At 47.7% G+C, this 18,387-nt stretch overlaps 1 protein-coding gene across 4 annotated transcripts in view; it reads left to right on the plus strand.

Annotated features, from left to right (window-relative positions):
* MAP2K4 (mitogen-activated protein kinase kinase 4) overlaps positions 1–18,387 on the plus strand; it is an 84,755-nt gene that overhangs the window by 31,030 nt on the left and 35,338 nt on the right. For 2 of the 4 annotated variants that reach the window (XM_054083758.1, XM_054083757.1), the window contains exons 3-4: positions 9,275–9,370; positions 15,326–15,500. In XM_054083758.1, coding sequence (XP_053939733.1) covers positions 9,275–9,370; positions 15,326–15,500 — 271 coding nt within the window. The remainder of the gene's footprint in view (positions 1–9,274; positions 9,371–15,325; positions 15,501–18,387) is intronic. The other 2 variants (XM_054083760.1, XM_054083759.1) reach the window with 1 other exon arrangement.

An 18,387-nucleotide genomic window follows, 5' to 3' on the forward strand; every position in this document is an offset into this window, starting at 1 on the left:
GTCTTGCATCATGGTGATGTATCTGCATCCTGCCTCTTCCCAGAGAGGCTGGAATGTTTTTTTCCTCTGTTGTCTAGAACCAGATTTGAATTGGATATTCCAGACCTTCTGGCTCAGGTGCATTCCCAGCGCCAGGTGTGTTTGTGTTCACTGAGTAGCTTCTCTTCCCAGCCTGGTGGAGCGGGGTGGCCTCGGTGCCCTCCTGACATGGGTGCTTGCTCGGCAGTGCAGATGATTCCCCTGTGCAGACCCTGTTGGTCCAGATGGGTGGATCTGAAGACACAGAGAGATCAATTTCTCACAAAAAATGTGGGTTTCTGTGCCTTGGATCCACCGATCCAGAGGTGTCCTGTTGCTCCTGCCTCCAGGAGGACAGAGGGGCCTGGTGTCACATGCGTGTTGCCTGCACCCAGCACTGGCTGAGGTGCAAGAGGAGGCAGCCAGCAGTGACCTGTGGCTGCCATGAGGTGGAAATTGCCCATTAGCTGTATTTTGCTTGATTGAGAGGTTTTGACTTGGGAACTGATCAGGCTTAGATTGGTGGATGTTCAAGTAAGAGTGTGGTTTCTTACTAAGCAGGCTGAAAGCAAAGGAGCGACTGGAGCTCCTCGTGCCTCTGTGTGTGTTAGGAAGGAGGAAACCTCTGTGTAAACCACATCACTGGAGCAAAGATGCTGCTGTGGAGGAGGGAATGCACGTCGTGCTGGGAGTGGTCCTGGGAATATTGTTATATTGGGTGTAGCTGAGCTCCTCCTCTGTGTCAAGACTCCATACCCTGATAAAATGGGTACCCTGTCAACGTGGAAGTTTGCCTTCCTTTTTAGGGTTGTTTTCTCAGTCCTAGAGAACTCAGGAGTGTCAGAAAAGAGGTTGGGAGTGTGGAGGAAACCATTTTGGGAATCACTGTAAGCCAGGAGTGGAGGCTGGCTCCAATGAGCAGAGACGTGATGCATCCGCAGGCTGGACAGGATTCCACAGGGAGGTTTCCCAGGTGATTTGTGTGCGATTCCTGACTCCATTCCTTCGTGCTTGTTCCTTGCTTTTAATGGCGTGTTGTCTGGAGGAAGGATTTCAAAGGCAGTGGAATCCCAGTTGTGAACTGTAGTGTTATTAAGGCTGTGACCAGTGCTTCCCAGTTGCCTGGTGCCCTGTGGCACAGGATAGCTTTTGCAGGTATCGAGCATCATGCCCTGCTGCGCTCCTGCCTGGAGGCTGTTCCAGAGCTTCACTGCTCTTGTGGGTAGAGGCTTTTTGTTAACGTATATGCTGTGCCCAGGAATTCACTTTACACGGGGAAAGAGCATAGATTAAACACTACTGAATATAGAAAGCTGGGACGTAGTATTTTCACATCTTTTTCCTGCCTGTCCTGGTCTTTCCTTTCCCCTCGGTTGTTTTCCTAAGCCGTGTCTAATAGTTTGAGTGTCAGGTTGGGGCTTCATCCAGTTGGATGTGTGGGTGTGCTGCCATGGGTGTGCAGGGAGCATGGGAGCTGAGGGCAGGGCAGGATACAGAGCTCATGTAAGAACGCAGGACCACATGTGGGAGCAGGAGGAGCCAGTGAGTGATTGGGACTTCTGAGCTTTGCTGTGCCATCTCTGTGAAGGCCCTGGAGCTGGTGAGGACTGCAATGGCCAAGTGGTAGCAGGTGGCATGGCCCTGATGTTCCTGCCCAGTCCCTGCCTAGGGCACCTCCCTTCTTCACCATTCCCACCTACATCCTCTACCCGCTGTGTTGGGGTGTTTTGAAGGAGGTCATCTTTGTCACAGATGACCAGGAAACCAAGTGAGGAGAAGACTAGCAGAGGCTACAGCCGCTCAGACTGGAGCCAGTGGCAAAACCGCTCGCACCTCCAGTGCTGCTAAGGTTTTGCCCTAAATGTTTTCTGAATTAGAACATGTTTTAAAATCAGGGGGCTTTGTAGTGACCTTTAAGTAGGAGGCAGACTCAGGTTGGCTTTGAATGAGGTCAGAAGCTGGAGGTGCTTTTCTAGTTGCTAGTTCTAGGCTGTGGCTCCCTGAAATGTCCCCTTCTGGTGCTGCCAAGAGCTGAGACATCCCTTATCACAACTAAAGGCTGCTGTGAGTGGTTTCCCGCACAGATCCTTCGAGGCAGGGGAGCAGAGCCCCAGGATGGCATGTTGAACAGCAGAGAGCAAGGCTGCAGGATTGGAAGGAAGGTCCATTCTTGTTCTCTGATGGAGCTACGGAGGACAGGTGTCTTGTTCCATTTACCTATGACTGCTGCCACCAAATCAGCACTGTAAATGCAGAAATTTTGTCTAGGTATAGCCTGCTATCCGTCCTATCCGCAGGGAGGTGGCACCATGGTAAGCATAGGTTTACATGTGACCTATGCAGGGTAAAGGCAGAATAGAGCCTGAATTCCAAAGAGTACAACTTCTGCCCGAAAGGGTGCAGTCTAGAGAAGGTGTGTTTTGCTGTCAACTGATGCCTCAGCCCAAGGAAGCGTGTGCTTCTGCTCATGCCTGGTTGGAGGCAGCAAGGTTGTGTGATCGCTGTGCTCTGCAGGCTGTGGTGAGCTGTCGGTTGAGACCACAGTTCTCATTAGTTCAGGCTGTGTTTCTGACTTAGCCCAGATTAACAACTGCTAGCTTTGCTTTTCCTGCGGCAGGCATTGCAGAGGCTGGAGGACACAAGCCATGCTTAGGGTGAGCTCTTAAACTTCCAACCCATTGTTTTTCAATTTCTATTTCCATCCCAACTTTTACCTCATCTGTCCTGTGTCCAAGTAGGATTTAGGTCACAAGCAAAATTAGATTACTCAATTATCTGTGTGTAAGCTCTACAGAGCTCCTTGCAGCTGGTGGCCTTTGCTGAGAGGAGGTTCAAATAACACACAGGAATGATCTGGTGAGTTGTGACCACGTAGCTGTGTGCGACAGGTTTGCTTGGCAGCTGCTTGTGTTGTGCTGCCCAGCACTGGCATCCACTGAACCAAGCTGTTTGGTTGAGTGGAGATGAGTTTTTGGTTTTCTGAGCATTGTACTCTTCTGATGCCTTGATCTTGACTTCAGACTATAGAATTGAGATCCACTTGCTAAGAAATGAGCACTCACAAAAGATTTTGTTTGGCATCTGGTTCTAAGAAGGTTGCTGGAGTATCCATGGCTGGAGTATCCATGCTGCTGGCTGGGAACTCTCTTGACTGTCATAGGTCCCACCTTGTTAGAACTTGAACACTGCAGTATTACAGCCTCATCCAGAAAGGTGACAATATTAAATGACCTCTTTTAATTCTGACAAACTTCTGAACTGCCTGATGGCTTGCTGGACTCCATAGACCCCCTGTAGCATGTGAGTGCCTTCATGGATTCATTGTGAACTGAGCTTCCAGAGGTGCCCACATGGACCTTCTGCTGGGAGAGTCATACGCTTTCCAGATAGACACCCCAAGAACGTATTGGTGGATGTTCAGTAGACCTTCAGGGCTGGATTCCTCAAAAGTCAGTGGAGATCCAGTTGCATGTTGGATTCCTTCCTTTTTTACTGCATAGTTCAGGGAATGTTGCTGTTTCTGGAAACGATTTTTCTGGCTGTTCCAAAGTCTCTCTCAAGTGTCTACTTCTGTTTTAATCTTCTCTTATGCTTTTCTAAACCTTTCTGGCAAGGGGTTTCAGGCTCTCTAGCTGCAGAGCCTACAGCTGGCTGAGTTCATTACGAAATCACCTGTGAGATACTACCACTTGTCTGAAAAGTATTGAACTCTAAGTGGACTATCCTGAACAAACATGTTCACAATTACCTGTTTGAATTCTCCTGACAATATTTGTCTGTCCATTTCTATCAAAGGCATTTCCAATCTTTGTTACTGATTTCTGATTCCTTTCTGATACCTCCCCATCACAGGATCTGATGCCTGGAAGCTGTAGTGATGGGTTTCAGTATGGAAGGTACAACTTCATAATGTGAATTTTGTTTTTTGTCACTGTTCTGCAACCTTTCCTGAAAGCTGCAGTGTCTGCATGCGATCACTGGGGTTGCTGGGTTGAGATCCTGGATCCCTCCGTAAAATTTATGGGTTCAGCACCCACCAGGTGCTTTTGCTTTTGAAAGCAAAGCGATGCCAAACGATTGGTCCAAAAAGGAATTTATTTGGATAGACATTCTTAGGGAAAAGATTGGCATCAGCTGCTAAATCTGTGTTAAGGAAAAAGAAAAAAATGGAGGAAAAGGAAAGAGAGAAAAGTGCAAGGACACCAGCTGGGTTCTGGTCCTCCTCTTCTCTCTCCCTGGGTGACATGCGTTGCCTCCAATGCCCCTCATCCAGAGCATTATTATTTATAGTTTTCAGTGGGTCTGCACAGTGCTTCTTCTAGGAAAGTTCTGGAACTGAGTTTGGTAGGACTCAAGGTGAGCTCTGAGCTCAGTCCAAGGTATCATTCTGCCCTTGTTCTCTCTACCTGCAAGACGGCAGCGTGAGTTCTCTGGGCAGCAAACCCAGCCAGGCTGCTTGTGAGAGCGACATAGGGCTGACAGGCACTGCCTCTGCTGCAGCTGGAAAAAATCTGGAGCTCGTGTATCTCCATTAAGCTAATTTGCATTGATTTTTCTAAGGTGCTGAGCACCTGGTTTCCTGCCACGCTGTTGGGACCTTGGTTCCTCAGAACTTCTGGAAACCTAATCACCTTCCTTTGGATGTCTAAAACAACATGACGTTTTATATTAATCTGGCTCCCATGGGTTCTGAGTGCTTCACATGTGCTGAATGATATAGCTTTCCAAACCTAAATGACTGCACAAAGCTCCGTGTTCCCGATCTTGCAGATGAGAAGCTGAGACATCCCGTCATTTGGAAGAGATAAATGTTAGGCCAGCAATGGTAGAGAGAGTTCAACAGGGGTCTCCTGTTACTCTGTGGTCCACAGGTTTGTTCTGCGTCACCTGTGCCACCGCCAGTGCAGTTAGGGGCTGTTGTCCTGGCTCTTGGATTAACACAGCCGTGGTGAGAGCTGCCTGTTTGCCAGCAGTGTTTGACCTTTCAGCCATGGCCCTCTTTGTGTGGTGTGCGGTGTGCAATAAGCCCCCATCCTGGTGCTCGAGGGACACCCGTTCCTCCTGCAGTGGGGAAGAGGGGCTTTAAGAAGATGGTGATAACGGCAGTTACCTTCCAGAGCACAAAGCCCTGGCCCATGCAGGCAGCAGATTGGGTGGTGGAGTGGAGGAAGAGCTCATAGTGGCATTAGGGGCTATCCAGAAGCTTCTGCCGCCCAAGGCACCACCTCCTCTGCAGGTCTACGTGGGGACGCAACTGCCCTCAGTCACTTGCAGGCCATGGGAGCTGGCACACAGATGTCTGGACACACCAAGGCATGGGTGGGCTGATGGGCTGGGGTTCAACAACGCCAAGTATCAGGTCATGCACTTGGGCCACAACAACCCCATGCAGCTCTCCAGGCTTGGGGAATGGCAGCTGGAAATCTGCCCGGCAGAAAAGGATCTGGGGGTGCTGGTTGATGGCAGCTGAATGTGAGTCAGTAGTGGCCCAGGTGGCCAAGAAGGCCTGCAGCTTCCTGGCTTGGATCATCCATGGGGTGTCCAGCAGGAGCAGGGAAGGGATTGTCCCCCTGGACTCAGTGCTGGTGAGGCCGCACCTTGAATCCTGGGCTCAGTTTTGGGTCCCTCACTACAAGAAAGACATTGATGGACTGGAGTGTGTCCAGAGAAGGGGAATGGAGCTGATCACCGTGTTTTTATTGCTGAGTTGAATGATGTTTGGAGGAAGGGGAAGCATTCTGGTTCAGTGGAAATTGGAAAACGATCAGGTAGAGCAGTGAGGTGGAAATATTCATTTTCAAACTGAACTCAACTTTCGCCATCAAATCTGAATCACTGTGGCTGCATGTTGGGACACAGAAGCTGTGCAGAAGAGATGTCTCTCTTGGCTAGAAATACCCTTTAGACTTTCCTTCTGGTTCCTGGCTTTTAGTGAGATGTGCTGCCTACCTTTTATGTAGCAACAAGGCTCCAGGGGTGACCAGTGGCTGTCTGGATCCTTTCTTGAGACACATAAGAGTCATTGTGCTTGAATCCATCCATGCTCATGGCAAAAGCCAGGTGCTTACAGCCTGCTCAGGACCAAGCTCCTGCTTTGGAGTTAGCTGTCACACTCTGGAGCCTGGAGGAGATCCAGGGGAGTGCCTGTGCTTAGTCAGCTTGGATTAGAAAGTCCAGATTTATAAACCTGAGTATGACTGTATCAAAAGAAGCATGGCCAACAGGCAAGGGGAAGGGTTTCTCCCTCTCTACTCTGCTCTCCTGAGACCCCACCTGGAGTCCTGTGTCCAGTTCTGGAATCCGCAACAGAAGATGGATACAGAACTGTTGGAATTGCTCCAGAGGAGGCCACGAAGATGCTCTGAGGGCTGGAGCACCTCTGCTGTCAGAGCAGGCTGAGACAGTTGGGGTTGTTCAGCCTGGAGAAGAGAAGGCTCCTGTAACAGCCTTCCAGTACCTGAAGGGAGCCTACAGAAAAGTTGGGAGAAGCCTTTTTAAAAGGGCCTGGAGTGATAGGATGAGGGGGAATGGCTTTAAACTGGAAGGGGAAAGAATTAGATTGGACATCAGGAAGAAATTCTTCATGATGAGGGTGGGGAGGCCCTGGCCCAGGTTGCCCAGAGAAGTGGCTGCCCCATCCCTGGAGGGATTCAAGGCCAGGTTGGATGGAGTTTGGAGCCCTGATCCAGTGTGAGGTGTGCCTGCCCATGGCACGGGGGCTTGGAACTGGATGGGCTTTAAGGTTCCCTCCAACACAAACCGTTCTGTGAATTTGTGTGGTCTGATGAGGAAGATGGTTTGAGAAAAGTGTGTAGTCCTGTGTGCTGGTAAGTTGGGCATCTCCCCATATTTCCTGGTGTGTTGGAGGTGGGGGACTGTGCTGCTTATGTTTGAAATCAGTTCAAGGTTTCAGACTGTGGAGGGTTTGGTGGTTTATTTCTTGCTGGTTCAGAGGTGGCCCTGGGCCTGGCAGGAGCAGAGCTGTTGCATTTGTGTTCAGCAGATCCCAGAGATTCCTGAGTTAGAGCCCTCCCCACACGCCAGAAAGGGCACACCTGGTCCTGGCACAGCTGTACAATTCACACCAAAATGTACCTACTGCAGTGGTTACTTAGGAGAAGTGAAAGTAGGTCAAGTAGTTGCAGAGCCTGGATCAGCTCTTCTGTTCCCTTCACGCTGTTGGGAGAACAGTAAATCTGGATGAGCAATTGGTCCTTCATGCCCTACGGAACTACTGCCTTTGCCGAGACAAGTGCGGATCAGTTGAAAGTGAATGTTTCAAAGGTCTCTTCCTGCAGCATGAAGGCAGTTGTCCTTGCTGAGAAGTGGGGGTCTTTTCTGTAGTCTAGCTGGGTTTGGTTTGTCTCCCTGATGTTCTAACTGTCTTAGAACTGATGTTCTAAGTGGGCGTTTCATACAGTGAAAGATGAGAAAGGTGATTCTCTGGAAGCAGTGGCCTAAGTCTTTGTAGCATCCTCAACTCTCTGTAAGTGGCAGAACTTACAGAAAATGACCTCTTGGCTCCTGAGAGGCAGTGGAGAAAACTCTGCCCTACACAGCCATCTCGGAGGAGACCAGCATTTAAAATCCCGCTCTGTAGGGTGAGGACCTTCAAAAGGTAGTTGCTTTCACTGGCCTGGAGAAATCTTATGTCTTAAAGAAGGAGTGCTTTATAAATACCAGTCACGTTTGGTCTGCTCAGAGTTATCGGCTCTCTTGTGGTCACCACATTTGTAATCGTTGCGTCTTTCCGAAAAAGCAATTTCTGTGGTGATTTCTTTGTCTCCCATCTGTGCTTCTCTGCCACCCAAAATAAAATACTGCCAGGTAGGTTCTTGGTGCTGGATTTCAGGTTATTTCAGGCTGAGATGCAGCCCAAAGCTATGGGGTTTTTCCTATCCCCAAAAGAGAATAAATCTTGAAGGAGAAGTTGGAGACCTTTTAGCTTTTCTGGACTAGCGCTGGACTTTTCTGTCATATAGAAGTTTAAATTAAAAAAATCACTTCTTAGAGTAGTTGAAACAAAAACATTTTCATCTAGTTGAAATACCAGTGTTCGTTATCTTCCTCTCTCAAGTGTTTCTAGTGAGGAGATGAGCAAAACCAGGAGCGTGCGTTGCTGTAGGCGGCTGCATCGGGCGTTTGTGCGGGTACTTGGGTGCTTGTTTTCTGTGTGCCACCCAACAAGGGCTGAGCAGGAGCCTGAGCTGCTCGTTATGGGATAATAGGTCTGTGTATCAGGAGAGAAGATTTCCACAGCTGGAGAGCTTGAGAGGCTCAGAGCTACAGAACCTGAGTTTTGTTTTTAGAGAGGTCTTATAAAACCTACTGGTGGTTAACCTTCGCCATGTGGCTCTGGAGGTAATCATAGAATAGTTGGGTTGGAAGAGACCTTAAAGATCATCCAGTTCCAACCCCTCTGCCATGAGCAGGGACACCTCCCACTGGATCAGGGTGATCAAAGCCCCATCCAACCTGGCCTTGAACACCTCCAGGGATGGGGCAGCCACAACGTCCCTGGGCAACCTGTTCCAGTGTCTCACCACTCTCATAGGGAAGAAATTCCTCCTTATGTCTAGTCTAAATCTGCCCCTCTCCAGTTTATACTCGTTGCCCCTCGTCCTATCACCACAAGCCTTTGTAAACAGTCCCTCCTTGGCTTTCTTGTAGCCCCTTCAGCTACTGGAGGGTTGCTGTTAAATCTCTTCAGAATAATAGGAAATATAATAAGCAAAGATGTAGTTGTCGAGTCCTACAAACTTTTCCTTTAAGAGAGGGAGTAAGATGAATGGCAAGCCCACTTGGGAGAAACCACCAGCCCTGGACTGGTGGATTCGGGATGGAAGCTTAATATATTTTTAAATAACATTTCAGTGAGTTCTGTGTTAGAGACCACGAGAGAACCAGACAGCGATGGTCAGTGTGCCTCGAGGGAGCAGCGTGTCACTGGCATAGAGGTGCTGGTTATTAGGGAGTTGAACATAACCATTCATGTTCCTGATCAGAGTGATAATACAGTAAGAAATAATTGCCATTGCTGTAAGAAAACAAATTGCTTATGATGTAATACGTTAAAATACAGTTTGGATCGTCAGATGCTGCATTGCTCCCAGGGAGGGGAGGTGGCTTAGGCTCGCTGCTTCCTGAGGCTGAGCACTCGGTGGGCGGTGCGAGCGGCTGAGGACTGTTACACCTTGTTGTGCCATGCAATAACAGCATCGTGTTTTCCTGTTGTTTTCGCTTTTCCTGGCTGAAGTGATGCACAAGCAACCCTGGGTACTGATCCCATTGTCCCGTTCAGCTCCAAAAGGAGAGAAGCGGACCTCATCCAGACCCTTCCCAGCAGGCTGCAGTAAGCTCACCTCTCTCTTGGCCATTGCCAAATACTTTCTACACTTGCGTAAATGACATCTCTTAAAGTAATGGAATCTATCTCAGAAAGTGTCATTCCATTGAGTGATTTTTGTGTAATCATAATGCGATTGCATCTCGGTATCATTTTGGAAGCTATTTATGTATCTGGGTTCTGTCGTTGATTCTTACGGACGTGCTCGTGCCTGTTTTCCGATCTTCCTCAGGCGGCTGACCAGGGCTCAGGAGACCAAATGTGTCAGAGTCAGCATTCTCAGAAAGGTTATTTAAGTTAATTAGCTTGAGTTTTTCTGAAATGCTTGAATGCAATGTGAGCTTTGAATACCCATCCAGGGTGGATTCAGTGAATGTGCTGCCACCTGGTTCAAGTCCAGATGAAAATGAGTTTGAGGTTAATATGCTCGGTTAAATTTGGGACCATGATGAATTGAGAGGTTTCTTCCATGTTGAGGGCAGGGTTAATCAAAATCCATTGTAACTCAGTAGTTCACCAGGGGAGCTTCGTGTGAAATATTGACATTTAAAAAGCCTCAGCCATACCCCACTGAAATCAGGGAGACTCTTTGCAGCCTTGGGAGCATGCTGCACCAACTTGAGGGCGGTGGAAGGGGCTGTGCAATCTTCCGCACTGTTAGATGTCTTTATTTTCAAGTTTGGGAGGAGCACAGGAAGCCAGAGTAACGCGAGGGAGGATTTCTGCCCATTGGTCATGATAAAAGGCAGCAAGTGTGCTTTTGTGATAGGTAAGAGATACATAACTAAATCATTTCCTTCCTTAGACACATTTTTTATGTCTCTTCTTCATGTTTAGGAGTCTCTTATCAAATATAACTGAGCCTCAGGACAGCTAACATGGATCAGAGTAAAACCAGTTTAGTTCTGTTCCTTTTGCAAGGACGCTGTTGTCCATCAGGTTATTGGAAGAAGAAATTTCTTCTTGCAAGGTGGTCAGAGCACCAACGTTTTCAGCCCTCTAGGAAAAAAAAAGGAACGTTCCTTTTGGAACCTTGTTCCACTAAAATTTAAGCAAGGATTGCTATTTTATCAGTGTTAGCCTGCAGGGTCTGAAAACTGTTTTATAAGTAGCACAGAGGTGGAGGTAGAAGCATTGCTCCCTCTCTAGGCTCCCTGAAGGGCTTGGTAGAAGCGTGTCAGCCAAAGTCATGAGCTGTGTTTTCACTCTGCAGTTCTGAACGGTGCACGGTGTTATTAAAACCCTGCAGTCTGCAGGAGGCTCTTTTGTTAGGATTTCTGTTTTAGCATTCTTTTGGCTGATTGACCACAAACCAGTTTCTAAAATCCCATTGTGCCAAGCAGCTTTTGTACTAAACTTGTAGAGAAGTAGAATGGGTTCTCATTAACTGTATTGTAAATAGGAGCTTTAATGAGAGCCTTCCTAAAAATCCACCACTCGGCAGGCATGGGAAGCTTGGTTAGCTTGGATCTTTTTGATCTGTTTTATTCCTTTCAGCTATAACGTTGAATTCCTCAACTCTTGGGCTTCTTCAAGTCTTGCAGAACTCTTAATGCAGGAAAACAAAGAGGAGATAGGTAGCTATATACAGCGTCTTTCTGGCCTTGCTTCATGTCTGATGACTTTCAGTTTAGCTTAAAAAGTCCACCACCTTTCCTCTGCTTCCCCCTACGGTTCTTCTTTTTCATGCCGAGGAAGTGCTTCTTTTAAAAAGTTGTGGCATCCCTGCGGTTTGGTGCTAACAGCAGGGGCTCAGGGAGCTAACACAACCTGAGCTTCCTGGGGTCTCAGTGGTTCTCCCCAGGAGGTTTTGTGGGCCTCTAGCCCTGACAGACTTTCCTGCTTGGGTGTAGCTCACCAAGCTTGCAATAAGCAACCTCCCGTCCGGAATGCGTGTGCCCCTATCCTTGGCGCAGCTGCGGTGCCTGGCGCCAGCCGTCCGCCTGCCTCCTGCCAAGCTGGACCCACAAACGGTTTCATTTCTGACAAAGGGCAACTGTTTGGAGGAGTTGTTGTCTTGCTTGGTGCTCCTAATCCCTGGAATAACTGCTGTGACGAGCATAGTAACCATCTGCAGCGAGACTGATACGCTGGTGCCTTTAAAGTGCAGTAGTCGCTATGACCTGAGCTGATTGTCTTCTTTTCGCTTTTAAACCTTCTCAAAAGCAAGATGGGGAGTTGGAAGCTCACGTCCTGGACAAGTCGTCAGGAGCTAGATTCTCTAAGGTGCATTTGAATATCTTGCTGTTAACTTTTTGAGGAGTATCTAACCCTTTGTAGCTGTTTATTTTATGTTTTAAATCCTATGTTAGGCCCCACAAGTCCATCTTATGCATCCCGATAATTCAGAGAATACATGCCCAGTTTTGCCCAGTGTTCCCAGCCTTAAAGAGATCCAGATTGCACTGCTTACAGATGACGTGGTAAGAGGAGACGTGTGTCTGATCACATCCATGCAAACTCTAAACCCAGGGACTGCGATGGGATCTGTTGCAGAATCAAGGACTGGACATTGATCTCTTTTCACCTTCCTTAGACATCACTCTGTGCGGTTCCCCTTCTGTTTGCTGAAGCTGTTGTAGCACCCAGCGCAGAAGGATGCAGTGCAGGGTCTGGGCAGGCTTCTGTGTTCCAGGGGCCTGTCCACCCAGTGGATTTACATCCTCGTGTATATGCAGCAGTACAGTCCTAGTAATAGAAGTACTGTGTGGGTCATTTATTTATTCTTATTGCCTTGCGCACTTTTACATCAGAATTCCCATTTTTTATCAATCATGGAATGGTTTAGATTGGAAGGGACCTTAAAGCCCATCCAGTTCCAGCCTCCTGACATGGGCAGGGACACCCCCCACTGGATCAGGTTGCTCCAAGCCCCATCCAACCTGGCCTTGAACACCTCCAGGGATGGGACAACCATGACTTCTCTGGGCAACCTGGGCCAGGGCCTCCCCACCCTCAGAGGAAAATATTTCTTCCAAAGATCTTGTCTAAATCTTTCCACTTCCAATTTAAAGCCACCCCTCTTGTCCTATCAATGCAGAATCTGTGTTCTAGGTTTTCATTTTTTGAGCTGCTTTTTTGTCATGGATCTCCCTTGGTATTTTGGTTTACTGAAAAATTCCTGCTGCTAGAAGGAATCAAATCCCTCCAGTTACTGACTCTTTAGATAGGCCATGCTGCTTAAAGGAAAACTGCATTGTTTACATGTAACAAATCAGCTAAATGAGTAAAATCCATATTAAAGTTGTATGTCACTCTGTCAGACTTCTGTCATTTGGGTATTTGACCATTTCCCTGGGTGTTTGAATACAGATAAGCTGGAACGGTGATTGCAGTGTAAGGCAGATGGCATCATAAATACATCATGGAAATGCAGCCAGGCTCCAAGATGTGAGGTTTGTGGGTGGGCGGTGATGGTACATCTTGATCCAAACCCCCAGAGCTCCGCTGCTCCGCACCAGACTACAGCTGCAGAAGGCACTCGGTGCAGACCGGAGCGAGTATTTCCGAGCTCACATCTTCTTCCCGGCTGCTCGAACCACCCATCCTGCAGCTGCGGGAACAATGGCACAGATCTGCTTTCATGCTACAGCTGGGGAGAAACAGGCTTCTTGTGTAATGAGGAAATAATGAATTCAAATTTGCTTTCTCCTCTGATATAGAGCAAGAAAAGCAAAGTTTTCTGGGCAGAAAAATAGGCAGAGGGAAGAGTGGAGATGGGTTTGATTGCTTTATTTGAATAAACCACATCAACGCTTGAATTATTTAGCTCCATGAGGACTTCAATATGAAACATTGTTTTGAAATGAGATGGAAAGGGTTTGCTTAGAAAATCCAATCTCGCATCTCGCCCTCCTGGTAACACCTCTCTGCCTTTTCCTTCCTGCCTTTTTGAACGAGATTTGGCTCCCAGTGGCTGTGCTTCTTCCTGCCCGCCAGCTGGCAGGAGGCAGGCAGGCAGGAAATGCCCGTTTGCTGGTACCTCTGGCGCGATGCTTGGCACCTACCTTCTTCCATCCAAAGAAGAACTATTTGTATGGCACTGACAAAATAGGATGGTCGAGCAATTAGATAGAAACCGATTCATGCGGCTTCCAACATACGCTGCCCTCAGAGACAGCCAGCAAGTCTGGAGGTCACGTTTCTATTCATGTTTTTCTTCTTTTTTCCCCCCCTTCTGTTCTTTTTTTTGTCGTTTTACTGCCTTTTTTTTCATTCCTTGCTTTTTAGTAAGCAAATTCCATGGAGAACCCCACTCAATGCAATGTTTCATTTTGCACAGAGACTCAAAGACCTGTAAGTAGTGCCACTGCTGCCTCTTCGGGCTGTGTCTCCGTCCAGCCTATCCTGGGTTGTGGTGCTCTCCGTAGGTTCCCCTGATTGCTCCTGAGGGCAGTGCAAAGGCCCTGTAGGGAGCTAAGAAGGTTAAAGAGCTGGAAAGGCCAGGGCAGGTGCAGCACGGAAGTGATGAGAGGAGTCAGCAAGACTCTTTATCGCATGGGTCAAGGGTTGAGGCCATGCAGCTGCTCCAAGCCTAGAAAGTGCTAAACCAAAGCGCTGCAGAGGAGCTGGAGTGCAGCAGATCCAGCTGTTTGAACTGTGGCTCCTCCAGTTGATTGCTCCTTGGACCTTGATCTCATTGCCCCCCCAAAACCCAGCTTCCAAGTAAAACCCATGGTTCGGTTAGCACCGTGTCCAAGACGAGAGCGTTTACAGCTGCTGGTTGACAAACAATTGTGTTTATCAGCGTGGAATTTGCCATAATGTGTTTATTCCTCAGGCTGATAATAAGGTATATACGTTTGGTCAAATGCTTCATGTCTGTTCTGCTTGTTTGGCCAGACCCTGGCAGCTCAACCAAATGCCCCGGAGAAGTGATCAGAGCCCAGGGGATGAGTTTGACAGGATCTCCCTTGGACACGAGGAGGCCAGAAGTGCCTGTTTGCTAAGATCTGTGCAAGATGGGTGTGCCCTGTACTGGGAAGCATCTTTAATGCTGTTAATGCCCCTTGGAAGTGGGAAACTCAGGCTTTTGGCTTACTTTATGACCCAAGAAGTGCAAATCAGCTAATTAATTAATGTAAACCTGAACGTTTGCATGGCATTTTAAGATGAAAACTGTTGAAAATACTTGTGCATTTCCTACTAATTCAGTGATAGCATTGCTGCATTTGAGTGAGTGGTTGAAGGCACCTTAAAACAGCTCTCGAGTTCTTCTGTCCTATAAACTCTGCTCATTGTTCTGCTTCTGACCTGGACAAACCCTGGTGGCTTTGGCAGGACCAACCTTGTATTAGGTGTTTGAAGGCATGCTTGAACAGTCAGGTTTTTGTTATTGTGTCACAAACAACTTGTCTTGTGTTTTATAAATATGAATAATTAGCTCTTTAATTGTTTTTGAATAAATTAAATGGTTACCTAAAATGTCCCTTTTTAAATTAATTGCAGTTTTCCATTAAGAGCAAACTCTTAAGTCCTATGATTCACACAGAAGATCTTGCCTGTGTTGCATAGAAACTCAGGTCGGAGGGAGATGGTGCTGTAGAGCAGCAGAAGCTTTGGGGAGATGGGGCTGGGGAATCTTTTCAGTCTCGTGGTTCTGCATGTTACCAGATCCTTCTCGAATCCTGATGTATTTTGTGCAAAGTAGAACAAACTGTGTTAAATGAGTGATTAGAATGACTGCTGTATGAGACACATTGAATTTTACGCCGCAGCTGGAGAAAGGTATCCTTAACTGAAGCTGTGGGCAAGTGTATGTCCTTTTTGATTGAACGTTTTCCCTCATCCCTGACCCTCACCCTTCTCACCCCCAACTCAAATCCTTCGTGGAGTCAGATTGTTGCTGTAGCCTTTGTGAACCCCTCTCTTCTAATGTTTAATCAAGTGCTAAAAAACAAAAAAGAGAAATTTACAGACTATTTAAAATGTGGAAAAATTGCTTCCCAATATTTTTGACAGAGAGAGACTGAGAACACACAGCATTGAATCATCAGGAAAATTGAAGATTTCCCCTGAGCAACATTGGGATTTTACAGCAGAGGACTTGAAAGACCTTGGAGAAATTGGACGAGGCGCTTATGGTTCTGTCAACAAAATGGTCCACAAACCAAGTGGGCAAATTATGGCAGTTAAAGTAGGTGATGCCCATCCTTACATTTGTACTTCAGTCCATTAGGGATGAAATGTGATGGAGAATCAATGTTCTTCCATCTAGCACCCACCTGCTGCTCTTTGCTATTTATTTCCAGTGTAAAGGCTGCTATTTGCTGAAAATGCGTTGTATAACGGGCATATTGTCAAGTGGTTTGTGAAGCTGTCGTAATTGCTTGTGCCCTTTTGAAAATGCCTATCAGGAACCTGCTGTTTTGAGGGGGTCATATGTCTCTGGAGATGGATAACGGGGCATGGGCCTTTCACCTCTGGGTCACTGGTTCAGACACAGCTTAGGTTGGTGGTAGGCACAAGTTGACATCTAATAGCTTCATGATGTCTTCTGTGAAATGAGGTAGTGACTTAAAATTTGCTTTTAATGTAAGCATGTGCCTTGGTGTAGCCTCATCAGGAGGAGCTCGAATGGAATGGACATCTTCTACGGAGTGTCTTGCTCTTGCTGATGTATGATGGAGTGCCTTTGCTTTGTGCTTACCATGCTGGACCTGCTCTGGAGGTCGAAGGTGTAGCAGTTTTCCAGACTGTCTATTTTCTGCCTTGTGCTCCCCAAAAACTCACTTTAAAACCAGAAACTATGTGCAACCTCGCTTTCGAGCTGGGCGATACGGAGTAATCTTTGTCTTGCTGCAGCAGTGCCGTTCACTGGCTGTCTCTGAGTTGCTGCTTGTCCATCGAGCTGGATGAGGTGGGCAGCAGCCACTCTCTCTCTCTGTCTTGTCCTTTTCTTTGCTTGCTGCTGGCTGGTAGCTACTGCCATCAATCTTTTAACTCTGATTATATCAACTGTAAATGCTCCCATGGAGAGAGTAGAAGTGAGCTGTGTAGGAGCCTGTTGCTCTGTTTTCTGCCTGCCTGTCTGTCTGTCTGTCTGTCTGTCTCTGGAATAGTCCCTGATCAGATCTGGAAACGTTCACTCCTGCTGGTCTCTCGTTTGCATTAGACACATCTCAGCCCCAGCTCTAGCTGCTGTGAATATAATTTGTACTTGTCTCTAGTGTGTCTGGTTACTGGAGTAGCCACCATCCTGTGGGTTTCTCCAGTAAATATTGACTTCATGCTGGCAGGATCACTGCCCAGGTCTCCACGTGTTTGAAATCACTATGCAGTGGTTTCTCAGCCTGTTTTTGAATCCCTGAAAGTCTCCAGTGTAGCTAGAGGCTGCCTGGAGCTCAAGGCTTGTTTCTCTTAGTTGCCTTTGCCGCAACTTGTAGATGGAGTTTGCAGATGACAAGTTGAAACCTGCTGATGTAGCAAAATGACACCTGGGCACCCCTGGCTTCTCAAACCCCAGGGTATGTGACCTGGGTAACTGTAGTTTTCATAGATTCATAGAATGGTTTGGGTTGTAAGAGACCTTAAAGCTCATCCAGTTTCACCTCTAGCCATGGGCAGGGACACCTCCCACTGGGTCAGGGTGCTCAAAGCCCCATCCAACCTGGTCTTGAACACCTCCAAGGCTGGAGCAGCCACCACTGCTCTGGGTAAGTCCCAAGGGATGCTGCCTGGTTGTGGTGATACAGTTTTGCTGCTATAATCATCATAGCTGTGGGTGAGAAGAGGGCATACCTATAGCCGGGTGGCTTTGTTATCCGCAGCTCTGCAGTGGGTGCAGCGCAAAGAGCGCCTTGTTAGATCAGCTAACGTCACCAAGGAGACGACATGTCTGCTGGCACAGAAATATCGTTGTCCCAGACTCTCTGCACAAAGGGTTTTCAGCATCTTAGGATAATCTTGTCAGCATCGAGGCGTTGTGATGCAGGTACAGCTGCTGTCCGAGAGGCAGAAGGCACCAGTGCTGTACTTTTGCAGCACATGTTGGAGATGACATTGCATGGTCCGTTGAGCTGACCCTCTCCAGGGAAGAGAGGTGGTCTGAGCCCCAGGGAGTGCTGTTTTTGGGGGACTCACTTTTAAACAAATAAAACCTGTTTGGTTTCCAGTGAATAAACTTTGAAATGTCAAAGTTGTGGGCTGAGTTGGTGCCACCTTCTGTTCTTTGAGCCCGCTCCCCTAGGGCCTGCATGGCTGGGCCTGTGGGAGAAGGAAGGTTGGAGGGTTTGGGCAGCTGCATCATTTCCAAAATGCTAGTTACAAGGGGCTGTTCTGTTTGTCCTAGTGGGGATAAATCATAAAATTGAGCAAAGAAAGAGCTGTGGATGGAACAGTAAGCAAGATCTCCAAGACAGCAGTAGCTATTCCACAGCTTGGATGCCGCAGTTATTTGAGATGAGATTTCGGGACAGGGCTGAACCTGGACTAGTTCATCCCAAACTGCTCAGCTGTTCTTTTCTCAGATTGCTGTTGCTTTTGGGCTTGTGCATTAATCTCCCCACTCCTGCTCCATCTAAGTCTACCCTGTGGGCCATCTGTATTTAGGGCTGTCCACCTCCTTCTCTCCCAGTCTCTCTTTGAGCCTATGGTGTCCTGACAGCTTGCAGAGCTGTTGTGTTCTGAAGCCCCAGCTCCCCACCTGCCTTCAGGGATACTAGCTGTTCTTCACGGTATCTCCTTGCTCTACAGGCAAGAACTAGACTCGATTTCTTCTCTTTCAGCATAAGGCCCTTCTGGAACAGAAGGTTTAGAAGAGAGGTAGTGATTAGAGAAGAAAACATGTCAGTTTAGCGGCTTGAGATCTTGGCTATGATTTCAATGACACCTTGCAATACTGTGTTATGGCACCGTGGTTGTGAAGCCAGTGTCTCTGGTTATCTGGGGGTGCTGCTGTCCCTCTTCTGTGCTTTCCCAAGAGCAGCATCAGTGCAGCAGGCACATCATCCTTGGAAGGACATTCAGCAGCAGGAAAGAGCTTTATGGAGGCCACAAGCCAAAATTTGTTGGCTGTTCTGTAC

This window comes from Cuculus canorus, chromosome 18 (genome assembly GCF_017976375.1).
Source record: "Cuculus canorus isolate bCucCan1 chromosome 18, bCucCan1.pri, whole genome shotgun sequence".
Taxonomy (NCBI): Eukaryota; Metazoa; Chordata; class Aves; order Cuculiformes; family Cuculidae; genus Cuculus; species Cuculus canorus.